This window comes from Microtus pennsylvanicus, chromosome 8 (genome assembly GCF_037038515.1).
Source record: "Microtus pennsylvanicus isolate mMicPen1 chromosome 8, mMicPen1.hap1, whole genome shotgun sequence".
NCBI classification, from domain to species: domain Eukaryota; kingdom Metazoa; phylum Chordata; class Mammalia; order Rodentia; family Cricetidae; genus Microtus; species Microtus pennsylvanicus.
This window is the reverse complement of record NC_134586.1, coordinates 110,966,228-110,979,062: the sequence shown is the minus strand read 5'-3', so window position 1 is coordinate 110,979,062 and position 12,835 is coordinate 110,966,228. Positions and strand designations below refer to the sequence as shown.

Genomic DNA, 12,835 nt, shown 5'->3' with positions numbered 1-12,835 from the left:
GCCAATGTTATTATACAAACAAAGGCCTAGGCCGTTATGAGAAAGCCAGAGACTGATAAGTGAAGAATCAAGACCCAGGCCATTGGGTTTCCCCCCTTACTTACAGAATCACGCTTTCAAAACTCAGTCCCCTGAAGGAATTCCTGGCAATGGTGTGGATGTTTATGTTATCTTGAATGTCTCTGAGAAGAAAGAACAGACAAGTTAGATGTTTGTGTGGGCTCCACCTACGCAACCTTTCCATTTGCTGGCACCAAGGGATCTGCAGCTGCAATAACAGTTTGATGGAATTTCTGTCCAGAGGATAACAGCTCAAAGTTTGGGCAACAAACAGTCTGCTTATCTGCAGTGTGTTAGTTCTTCTCACAGATGAAATTGCACACCCATAGAATCGATTCTCTTTGGAGAATTCCTTAGAGGATGTTACTGTATTGAGGTTCTCTTCAATATTCCTTTTTAGCCTTGTTTCTACAGTTGGACTCTGCCCAGTAGGATGAACACAGAAACTGACCTGCTACCTACAGACCAACCTCTCTACTCATTTTATTTGTGTTGGCTTCTACTTTTTCATTCTTCTAGTACTTTCTTTGTATGTGTGTGTAGGCCAGAGGTCAATCTCAGGTCATTCCTTAGATAGCACCCACCTTTTTCTTGAGACACATTTGCCATTGGCCTCAAACTAGACTAGTAGAAAAGGCCAACCAGCCAGCAAATCTTGTGTCCTGCCTCTTTCTCCCTAGTGCTGGGACTATAAGCATGGTGGTACATGCTCGGCTTTTAAAAAAGCAGGGGTTTGGGTTGCGGGGGGGGGGGGTCATGATCAGGCCCTCATGCTTAAAAGCCAATCACTGAGTTAATTATTCTTTTTCTTATGTATTGTTTTTCCCATCTTTTTTTTCTTGAGTCACATAAAAAAATTATTACTGATTTTTTTACTCCTCACATTAAAAAAATTTTTTTTTTATTTATCCTTCCATCAGACTGACCTAGGTCTGGTGAACATATAACAGTAGAAGTGCTAAAAGCTGGAAACAACTCAAGAGGTCTAGAGGATTCTCTTCATCCTCTGTTCCCAACTCCTTGTACCCATCCTGACCTTTTCCTTTGGGATCTGCTCAGAATCTACAAGTTTACTATTGGAAATAAAGTTCTTCCTTCCTTCCTTCCTGCCTTCCTTCCTTCCTTCCTTCCTTCCTTCCTTCCTTCCTTCCTTCCTTCCTATCTTTCTTTTTTCTTCCTTCCCACTGTCCCTCCTTCTTCCTCCTTCCTTCTTTTTTTCTGTGATGGGGATCAAGTCCAGATACTCATGCCTACTAGACAAATATTCTGCCACTGAGCTCTGTCTTAGCTCTACACATTGCTTTCTCTCCTCCTCTTTTAAACTACAGGATTCATGGGAAGAGGGAAAACAGTTGTTATTAATACTTTATGAACAATAAGGGACTCTAGAAGGAAGGAGAAATGATGGAGGAATATGCAGAGTTGCAGGAATCTAATACTAAAGCCTTGGAGTAAAGAGACTGTGATTTTATTCTAAGCTTGTTTGTTGATAATACTTGGTGCAGAGCCTGCTAACTTCATTCAAATGTGGTGTGGGAAGTCCTTCTGTATATGTGTTTCTTTTATTGGTTAATGAATAAAGAAGCATTTTTTGGCTTGTGATAGGGCAGAATAGAGCTAGGCAGGAAAAACTAAACTGAATGCTGGTTGAAAGTAGGAGGATCAGGGAGAAACCATGCATCTGGTACAGGAGACAGATGTTGGATGGAGCCCTGCCGGTAGGCCACAGCCTCTTGGTGATTTACAGATTAGTAGAAACAGGTTAATTTAAGATGTTAGAGCTAGTTAGAAATATGTTTAAGCTATAGACCAAACAGTATTGTAATTAGTTTCTGTGTGATTATTTAGGGTCAGGACAGCTGGGAATGAACAAGCAGTCTCCGACAACACAAATGGAGAATTGTCAGTCCACCTTGCTATTTGTCTTCCTCCCTCTGCTCACCCAGAGCCACGTATTTGGAGGATGTACTATGCGATGGATGCTAGAGGTTCAGAAGGTCATAATAAACCCAAGGTCAGGCACCAACCAGCCATTTACTGAAACTAGGTAACATGTGAACGAAGATACCCTTTTTTCTCTTTGTAACTCTATTACCTCAGGCATTTGTTAGATTGACAGCCTATCAATCAAAACTTACAATAGAACCTTTTGAAGAGACTGAATCTTATGAACCACTGGCAGGTGCTTAATGCCTGTGTTGGAAATTAACCTAGAGAGAGGAGAGACAAAGTGAGACTGGCGAGACATAAAGCAAACATCTGTCAGAACCTGGACTTTCCAAATTCAAAATACCAACTAGATACAGCCAGAAAAACCTCTTAGAGTACTCCAGTACATCTAAATTGTACTTTTACTATCTGTTTTATGTTTTAAGAATCTAACCAGGATGGAATCAGTTGTTGATTCATTGGAGCAAAGATATTTAAAATTGTTTATTACAAGGTGGGGATATTCTACTGCCATTAAATACCGTTTTCTGCTTGAACATTGATAGGCTAGCTCTACTGAGAAGTAACTTACAATAAGATAACACAATTTTCCACGTTACCCCAGTTTTCAGTCTTGGCATACTTGATGAAGAAGTAGCATTTCTTCTTTCAAAGAGGTTATGTTGGGGTTACATGGTGAGAGCCCACATTCTTTGACTTCAGGGTGTACAAGTACCCCAAGAAGTGGCAGTTTGACTCCCTCCTAGAAAGTGGTTGCAGTTGACCAGAGACAAGTTTCTTCTGTCACAAGTGGGAAGTTGGTTTAAAAAAAATCCCTCCCTCTCATAACAGCAGATATACCCTGGATCCTTCTCAGCGTTCAGTTTCTTGGGAATCAGAATCTGAGAGTCTAATATGAAAACTACCTATGAATAATGTAATGGATCCTGTAAGTTTGGAGCACAAGAGGCAAGGAACCTGAAGCAGAGGAGGGGAAAGCTAGTCAGCACCAGGATGAGTGAAGGTGTTGGCCACTGTTACTGGTGCTGTTTCCTTAATTTCAAGGACCTGATTTAGGAGATCTACAGAACATGCATTAGAACTATTGCTCTGATGGAAGGGTGTGCAGTGAGGGATCTGGATCCATATCTCCTGATGGTCAAAGGTAGCAGCATGTTACTAATGCCCTCCATTCTTCTGAGATATTTGTGAGTATCCAGCGAGTTTTGGATAGGTATCTCTTTCCCTGTGCTGCTGGTGTTCCAGAGTAGAAAGCGAGTCAGAGCGAGTGCTGGGTGAGGTGGTGGTACCCAGCTGTACCTTTACTAAGCTGGGTGACATTCTGGAGGAAGTGGCTGCTACACTGGTAGCTTGAGCTGTCTAGAGACCCATGAAAGCTAGCAGGCACACCACGTTTTAGAATTTCCCTAGTGTTACATGCTCCAAGCCTTTCCAGTACAGCTCTGCTCCCACTTTCTTAATGTGTGTTTCTTGGCTAAAGGGCAGCTAGTCTTTGTTGATTTCATCCTGAAGAACCCTATTCATATACACATCGTTGTGAAGGGTCAAAGCTCTGGACAAGATTTTGATGTTTTGTTCGGTGTATCTATGTTCATAGAGTCAGTAACTCCTGTCTATGGATTGTTACAGTGATTCTCCGAGGCTGTGTTTCCACTTGGTTCCTAACACTGGATGGAGAACTTACCTTGATAAGCTTTTCTTTTGAATATTTCCAACAAAATCAGGATGATCTGCTTTTTACTGGACCAAAGAGATTATTCATGTACTCTTTTAGAGGATTTGTTATGACGTTAATTTCCCTTAAAAAAAATCTGACTATGATTGCACAGGCCTGGAATCCTAGTACTTAGAAAGTTGATGCAGGAGAATTGTGATTCGTGGCCAGCCAGGGTTGCATAGGTGAGACGCTATGGGATTTCCATATGGAGAAATGAACATTTTGGCATTGAGGTCAATGAGTGAGGTTAAGCACATAGAGGAAAGTGGCCACCACCACATCCTAGATACAGTGCAATGCCATGACCGTGGTTCCCTCTATTCTCATGTCACATTTAACCTCTTCCTAACCTCCAGATCCCAATAGCCAGTCATCAGTTTTCTGTGGCTATGACTTTTGTCTTTTCTAAAAGATCACATTTTCCAAAATAGAATCAGAGAATGCATAACTTTTGAGTCTGGCTGGATTTTCACTCAGCATGATGTATTTGAAACCATGTTGTTTTTTTCTGTACGTCCTTCTTTTTGGTACTAGATAGGATTTCATTGCTTATCTATTTTCCAGTTGAGGCTTCAGTTTTGTGGAAAAAATGTGGTTAAGTGCATCAATGGTCATATGTTCATATAGTGTATCACACACACATAAAAGGTTCTTTAAATGCTAGTATATGACTGATATCTGTCAGGTAAGGGAGAGGAGAGGGAGAGAGAGAGACCTAGATAGATAAACAGATGGACAGACAGACAGATAGATAGATCAATAGATAGATAGATAGAGATAGAGATAACATAGGTTCTTCTTTTTCTTGGGTAAATGCCGTAGAGTGTGATTTCTGGGTCAGATGGCCAGCATCTGTTTAAACAGAAAGCAGTTTACCATTTTTAAAAACAGGTATACCATTTTATATTTACCAGCAATGTGTGAGAGTATTAGTTGCTTTATATACTTTGGTTATCTGAAAACTATACATATTCTTTTCATACCAAAGTAATACATTTGCTTAATATGAGACATATGAAAAATATAGAGAGACATTTACAGAAGAAAATAAAAGTCACCTTATGACCCAGTGTTAACTTCTGCTGGTATTTGAAATCGGAAGTGTCTACCAAAAGAATTTTCATCGTTGCTCTCCATGAACCCCTGAGATTCTTCTCAGTGCTGCCAGTAGCACTGTAGTAACCTAAGAGACCCACAATTCCACACAGCCCTGTATATCAGATCTAGCCCTCTCTATTTTTAGATCTCGTCCCACAGCATTCTTCCAGTATTCTCCTAATGAGACATCACAGCGGTCACCATAGTTAATATTTTCTGACAATCTTCTTCTACGCATAGGTCTGCAATGCAGCATGTGCTCATAAAATACTGGGCTAATTGCTTGATGTTTCGACAACATTTATTGTTTCTGTCACCAGGACTATATCAAAACTCTAATTTGGCTAATTTGCTTGTCAGGTATCCCTGCTGTCTGGGGTAATTAGTCTTAAGCAGAAGCAGGAAGGTCTGGAGGCCAGTAGCCATGAGAGTCTACATGTCACCTCTGACATGAACTAGACACAAGCCAGTTGATCTCTCCAGACTAGAAAGTGTGGACTGTGGTCAGCAAGGTAGGAATTCTATCAAGCACTGCTTTGCTGTTTCACCTCCTCTTGGCTCAACTTTTACTCTATCAGTTGCCATGGCAATAGGCTGCTGTTAGATTTAATTTGGCAGATGCTTGCCTCAGCTGTACTGAATGGGCTTTCATTTTCTGTCCTGGACTTCAATGCTGCTTTTTAAGGCTGGCATTTTTGAAATTCTGTTAAGCCATTCTGAGGCCTTGACAAGTCCAGAAATGCATGGGAGTTAACACTGAAGTGGACAATTCCTGGTTGGTGTGGCACTCTACTCTTCTGTTTCATCTGTGAACGATTCTAAATATATTTTACATTGTATCTTAAGGGACTGTAGCATTACTGAGCTCCGACTGTCTGGTAGTATACTATAGCACATATGTTTGGAATACAGGGTTTGAGAATGCATCCCCTCACCCCTTTATAGTACTTGGGCTTTACCAACTTAGGGCCTCATGAATCCTATGCAGTAGCCTTATCACTTGGTTTTGCCCTGCATGGTTTTTCTCTTTTTATTTTGAGGCATTGTCTGTAAGTTGCTCAGGCTTACTTTGAACTTAGGTTGTAGTCCAGAAAGGCCTTTGAAGCTACCTTAGCCCTCTGAGTATCTGGGAACATAGACCTATACCACCAAGCCTGGCCATGATAATATATTCTTGATTTAGTTTTTATCCTTTTTCCATTTCTTTCCTTTTAGTCATCCATATCCTTTCTCTGAGTTTGTTTGCAGACATAAACCACTTGCATGCATGTCCTTGCTCAGGCATTTGGAGACCCTAGGTTAAGACAGACACCAGCTTGCAATGGATTTCACATTCTGGATAGATTCACAGGTAGTTGCTCACTCTCCTGACTTCATGGCTGTCTTTAAGTGCAGTCCAGTCATATTTCTATTCCTTCTTTTTCAGCAAAACTTTCAGAAAGTATTATCTGCAATACTATTTTTTTAGTCCCTTGTCTCATTTATATGGTCCAATCTGCTCCAACCTGATTGTTCGACTTACATATCTTCACCAAAAAAAGTCGTTTTGGGTTCCAAATTCACCAATCCACCAGTTACCAAATATAATGAGCGTTCAAGTTCATATTTTGTTAGAACTTTTGGATCATCCAGTGGTCTTTGCCAGTCTCTCTTCCATTTCTGTTATGTCATACTCATTTGTTTTTCCTTTTTACTCCTTTTGATTGTGTTGTTTTTATTCCTTTCTCTGTTAATATTTGGAACCTTTGTCATCATCTTCTATAGTTCCAGATAAGTAGCTTTTGCTTCCTGTGGCTTCTGACTGTGATTATGGCAAGTTCAAGGTTTACACTGCCAATCTGACCTCTCTAAGTTTGCCAGGAATGAAATTTTACTTCCCACATCCTCTTGAATGGTCCACTGTCACAGCTGAAAATTTCTCCTAGCATCAGATCTTTCTTCCATGATTCTTTTCCAAGAAGTAAATTGGTATCTATCAATAATTAATGAGAAAACTGTAAAAATTGGCTGCTTAGTCCTCATCTTCCAAAAGCTAGGCCATCTCAAAGCCTTCTTAGATTTTTATCTTGATTCTATGTAATTCTGTCTACATCCATCAAAACATTCTAAAGCAAGTACTACCATTCCCTGCCTTTATTAAATAGTTTTCTTTTGGCCCCATACTTCGTCTTGTTCTTTTCCAATCCCTTCTCCATGCAGTATGCATCACATTCTTCTAAGACACATAAACTGGACTGCTTTGCTCCCTTGATGTGAAAGGTTTATTTTTTCCCATACGACCCAATGTGAAATTCATATTCTGTACTACCAATTCTGATGCCCCTCTCATGCTGTCTCACCAATGCCCTTCAACCTCAGTGTCTTTCTCTTTGCTCCTCCTTGCCTTTCGTTATCTACATGTGCTTTATCTGGAGGGCTCTCATCCATTCTTCACCAGGTCAGTATAATCAGTTACAAACGGAATTCTTCAGAGAGGAGACCTGACTTAATTGGGGCCCTTAACATAGGTATCTTGCAAAATGTATGGACAATGCTTCCCCTAAATGTTATAGGTAATTAAATGAAAATTTCAGTGTCAGATGTGTGACACTTTCTTAAAAGTTATTGGTTGTGGAAGACTCAAAGAACCTAAAACAACATAGGCTATTTCCATTGCTTTTGGTTGTCCACCAAAAGTAGACAGTAAGACCCTGTTGCTAAAAATACCATGTACTTTACATTCATTGCAGGGTATAGAGAAATCCAGTCTTTGACTTGAAAACTTCTTCCCTGCTGACTACCTTTCACAGATCTGGAAGATACTGTGCAGACCACTGGTGGAGAAAATCCATCAATGGTAACCCTGCATACACAGTACTGATGTGCAATAATGGCACTAAGGTCATAGGGGTAGCCACTTTTGTTTCACAGGAAGGAATTCAGGTATAACACTATAAACCTGGCCAAAACTCCATGTCTCAGGAGGTCATAGAGCCCAAGGAGGGACCTACTACTTTTTTGTTTTTTTTTTTTTTGCTAAAGAACATACTGTTAAATTGCCTTCTAAATATTTATGCTTATACCCTATATGGTATAATATGTAACTGTCAACCTTGACCAGAGAACTTCTGATTGTGTTGGTCAGCAGTCAATACAGAGATATGGATCTGATCAAATAACCGAAAATAAGTGACCATTAAGTGCTCAGCCCTAAATGATATATCAATATCATCTTCACTTCCCTCCAAGGCTCAGGTAACTTGTGGCAGGGGGAGGAGAAAATGCTGAAGGACAGGTAGCAGTGCAGTGAAATGCTGTCTTCTGCCTGCGACATGGCTGCTGCGCCTGTGAACGCACTGCGAACAATAACATCCCAGCAGGCAATAGCTAACTGGACTTACTGACCTAGTCATTGTAACAGGAAACGCCACAGAAGGGTGAGAAGGATGAAATGGGGGTGTCTGGGGCAGTGTGAAAGGGGAATTCAGGGTGCAGATGATCAGGATTCATTGTTTACACATGCGGAACTATCCAAAAATAAGCAAAATATATTCCTTCAAAGAAAAAAAAAGTAAATTAAGTCTCTTGGTTTACTCCCTGAACAATTTCATCTTGTCTAGAATTTTTCTTTTTAGCTGTTCATCAAAATTCCAAAGCAGGGCCTATAAAGATGGCTCAGTGGTTAAGACCACTTGCTACTTCAGAAGAGGACCTGGGTTTGATTCCCAGCACCACACAGCTGCACGCCATGGTCTGTAACTCCTCTTTCTGGTAAGCTGATGCCTTCTTCTGGCCTCTACAGGCACAAGGCATGTATGCAGTACATACACATGCCTACAGGTACAAGTGAAGTGCAAAGAAATTTTAAAAATTACCAAGCATATATTGATCAACCCCATTGTGCATGGTATAAAGGCAGAATCTGTGTTTGCCCTGAAAACTTAACATTTCTACCACACTGATGGAACACAGACTGCACTTGATGCTTGTCAAGCTTGTTGGTTTGTTTTTTGTTTTGCTGTGTACCCCTGACTGTCCTGGAACTCTCTCTGTAGACTAGTCTGGACTTGAACTCAGAGATCCACCTGCCTCAGCCTACTGAGTGCTGGGATTAAAGGTGTGCATCCCACCAAGCTTTTCAGAAGGTGATATGCTGTGTGTTATCAATGAGAAATTATGTACTACTTACAGCCATAGCACACACACAGATTTGACATTCTTTTAGCAGCTGCAAATGGCTATGAGTTTTGTGTAACTGAAGAAGTGAGAAACCATGCTTTTCAAAGTGGATGACACAACAGAAAACATTTAGCTAATGCCAAAAGAATGAGCCCCCATACCCACAGTATGGAGTATACAGACACCCACAGCAGCACATTTAAATCTCTGATTTTTATAGAAAAGAAAATACATAGTGAAAGTGGTTAAAATTACCCCAGTAGTCCTGGGTTTAAGACACTTAAGAAGATCTAGTGACCGTCTATCTGGATAGATTATTGCTTATAACTCTGTAGCTGAGATTCTCTATAACCCCAAGATAAGGCAGGAAATGGAGTTCTGATGAACACTTACTTTTCAATTCATTTTTTTCCTTCTGATCAATAAATTCATGTCTGGCAGAGTCTGGAAGTGGGTAATCGGCTAGGAGCTCTGTGTCTTAATGGGTTTGTTTTGGTCAAATGGTTGTTTGCTGCAAATTATTTTGTTTCACTCAACTGTGTTTTATCTTCTGGAACAGTTAAAGGCCTAAGGGTAAAATGTCAGCAAATTTAAGTTCTGCAAATAGGTCTTTCAAAGAAAGTAACTTGCAATAGCCAGCTCCACATCCCAATCTGGTGTTATTGCCTTCCTACACTGATTTCCCTTAATCTTTAGGCTGCATTAATAAAATTGTCATTTATTTCAGTATAAGCTTAGTGGGGTCCTTGCATTTGGTGGGAATAATCCCCATCTCCACTGCCACAGGATAATATACTTGCCATTCACAAACGGATCACCCTGTGACCTCAAAGCCCCTTGCATCATTGATACTTTTATTACTCTCCAATGGTGGGTTCTTGTTTTTTTTTCCCTTAAGTTAATGGGATCTGTTACTTATACCAGTATAAGAATTATCTTCTCACTAAAGCATCATTATGCTCCAGAGACTAAACCAGAGACAATGTCCTGGCTTTAGGGAATTTGAAGGTGAACCAGATTAAGACAAACATGGGTGAAACATTCAAGGAACGGACTAGTATGAAACTGTGTGCTATTGATCACTAATGTTTTACATGTTCAAAAGACTGGAGAAAGCAAAGTGAGCTGGAATAACCAGATAGGACTACATCTAGAAAGAACAACCAGCCAGATGTTTAGAGAGTAAAGAGCCTTGGTCTGAGCTAAGTGTAGCAATGTGTACAGTTTGGTCATGGGTCATGGGAGGAGGGGTATGGGAGGATGAAAAGCAGAAGAAGGTAGAAAAGGGAAGGGAGAAGCTCTATCTCAAGAACTGTTGACAGTACAAAGAGAAGTGTAGGTTTGATGGGAAATATAGGAAGCCCCTTCTGTACACTAAAAGGAGAAGAAGCCTTGTGGTTTTTCCTAGCCGAGCAGGTCCATATTTTCACTATCTCATCACCTCAAGCCTTCAACAGTACTAATGAAGCCAAACTAATGGGGGTAACCGAGAAGCTACAATGGAACCAAATGCTTATCCTTCCAAACTGGACAAAGTAACTCTAAAAATGACAAGATATTTGTGACTTCACTTCTGCCAACCAATCATATAGTTCTTCATATTATTCTCAATACAGCATGATATAGAAGAAGCAACTGTGAGACTATGTGAACTAGCTCTCTTTTAGCACAGGACACGAGGAAAGGGCAGAGCTCAGGTCATGGCTTGAACATTCCAAAAAGTGCTTTAGGGATTTTTTTTCTTTTATGGCGCAAATTCTGTTAGCTGTTTTACAACTACCGAATTGGGGCTGGAAATGAATGTGAGCCAGGGAGTGAACCAGCAGAGATGGAATCTGCAAAGAAGGACCAAGTCTATTGCAAAGAAGCTAGTACTTATGAAGTTTTCTGATGTTACATTGAGTTTTAACTGAAAATCTTGATTAGCTGAAGAATTTGTATCTCAGTAATCAATGTGACCACAGATGTTGATACCTGTTTTCTGAGTCACTTAATAAAAATTTGGCCCAGTTGAGTATCACAGAATCTTAGGGCCAGATGGAAAAAATGTATTAGATGTTTTAGTACAATGAATAGGACCCTGGACTCAAGGATAGAGACTATACCTAGGCAGGATTGACCTTTGTAGAATCCTACCTTCTCTCTATAAAATGGCTGTGCATAAAATATTGTAGAGTCTCACTTTCTGCCATCCCAATTTTATACCTTCAAAACTGGGACTATCTAACTCCCATGTTCAATTCAAATATGCCTTAATCTCCACGGAAACAAGGCTCTGTAGTATACGTGGGGAATTTAATTAGTTCAAGGCCAGTACTCCAAGAGTTTAGCTCTATGTGACTAGAGATTGTTCTAACCCAGTGCTCCAGGTACATAGCGAGCTTCTGCTTTGGGTCAGGACTTGTAGTATTGTCTCAAGGAACTGACTATCACCTTATAACCTGGCTAGAAGTCCTGGTTTAGCCACAGGGGTTATCTTACTTCCTTCATTTGTCCAGGGGAATAAATTTGCCTTGTAAGTGAACTTCATCACTTTCTCAACAGTGCTACCTCTGTGGCCAGCTGCCAGCCTTCTCTTCTATTGCCGCACTAAGACTGACTTATTTCTCTCAGTCCTAGGTCCTATTTTCCCTAACTTTCTGGGGGCGATAACGTGTGATTCCCTTGACCTCTGTGACATCCAAGTAGCTGGCCACACCAGTGTCTCAGATTCTTTCTTTACTCCCTTTCTGCTATCTTCTTCTTCCTTATTATGTACCTAATGCAACAATCACCCTTCCACCTGCCTGATTTTGTTTAGTCTCTGTTGTGATAAGAGTGGCGGGGCTGCATCCCAGGCACCCGGCCGCCTGGCTAGCTTATGCCCCAAAATAACAACATAGAAACTGTATTCACTTAAGCACTGCTTGGCCCATTAGTTCCAGCCTCTTATTGGCTAGCTCTTACATATTAATCTAATCCATTTCTAATAATCTGTGTAGCCCCACGAGCTGGCTTACCAGGGAAGATCTTAACCTGTGTCTGTCTGGAGTGGGAGAATCATGGCGACTCCTTGACTCAGCTTCTTTCTCCCAGCATTCTGTTCTGTTTACTCCGCCTACCTAATTTTATGTCCTATTAAAGGGCCAAGGCAGTCTCTTTATTTAACCAATGAAATTAACATAAGCCAGAAGACTCTCCCCCATCATTTATTATGTACCTAATGCAACAATCACCCTTCCACCGGCCTGATTTTGTTTAGTCTCTGAGTCTTGTTTTTTTTTTTTTTTTGGATCAATATCATACTGTCACTTAGAATTTCTACATGTGTGCTGGTTTGTTTTTGTCTACTTGACACACACTACAGCACTAGAGTCACCTGCGAGGAGGGATTCTCAACCGAGAAACTGGTTTCATCACATTGGCCTGTGGGCATGTATGGGCATTTTTTTTTTGATTAATGATTGGTGTGGACATGTTTAGCCCATTGGGGATGGCGCCACTCCTGGGCAGGTGGTTCTAGGCTGTTAAAGCAAGTTGAGCACAAGGCCAGAGAGCAAGTCATTAAGTAACTCATCTCCATATCTCAGTCTTAGTTTTTGTTCAGGTTCTGCTCTGAATTCCCTTAAGAATGGACTGTGTGGTGAAATGTAAGTCAAATAGATCCACTCCTCCCCAAGGAAGTGTTTTGTAATACAAACGGAAAGTAACTAATACAACATATCAAAGAATATTATAGAGTTGACAGATATTAGAGATGATTTATATGATTTTCTTATTTTAAGAGCCAAGTGACTCGAGTGTGACTTTTTCTGTTGTGACAAGTGGCCATATTATAAATATTATGTATTAATACTATAAAGCAGATATTTT

The 12,835-nt window shown here is 40.5% G+C and overlaps 1 protein-coding gene across 1 annotated transcript in view; it reads right to left on the bottom strand.

Annotated features, from left to right (window-relative positions):
- Positions 1–12,835, bottom strand: part of Fshr (follicle stimulating hormone receptor) — a 183,447-nt gene that overhangs the window by 19,819 nt on the left and 150,793 nt on the right. The window contains exons 5-6 of the mRNA XM_075981893.1: positions 2,199–2,270; positions 105–182 (exon numbers count right to left, since the gene is read on the bottom strand). Of these exons, the coding sequence (XP_075838008.1) occupies positions 105–182; positions 2,199–2,270 (150 nt within the window). The remainder of the gene's footprint in view (positions 1–104; positions 183–2,198; positions 2,271–12,835) is intronic.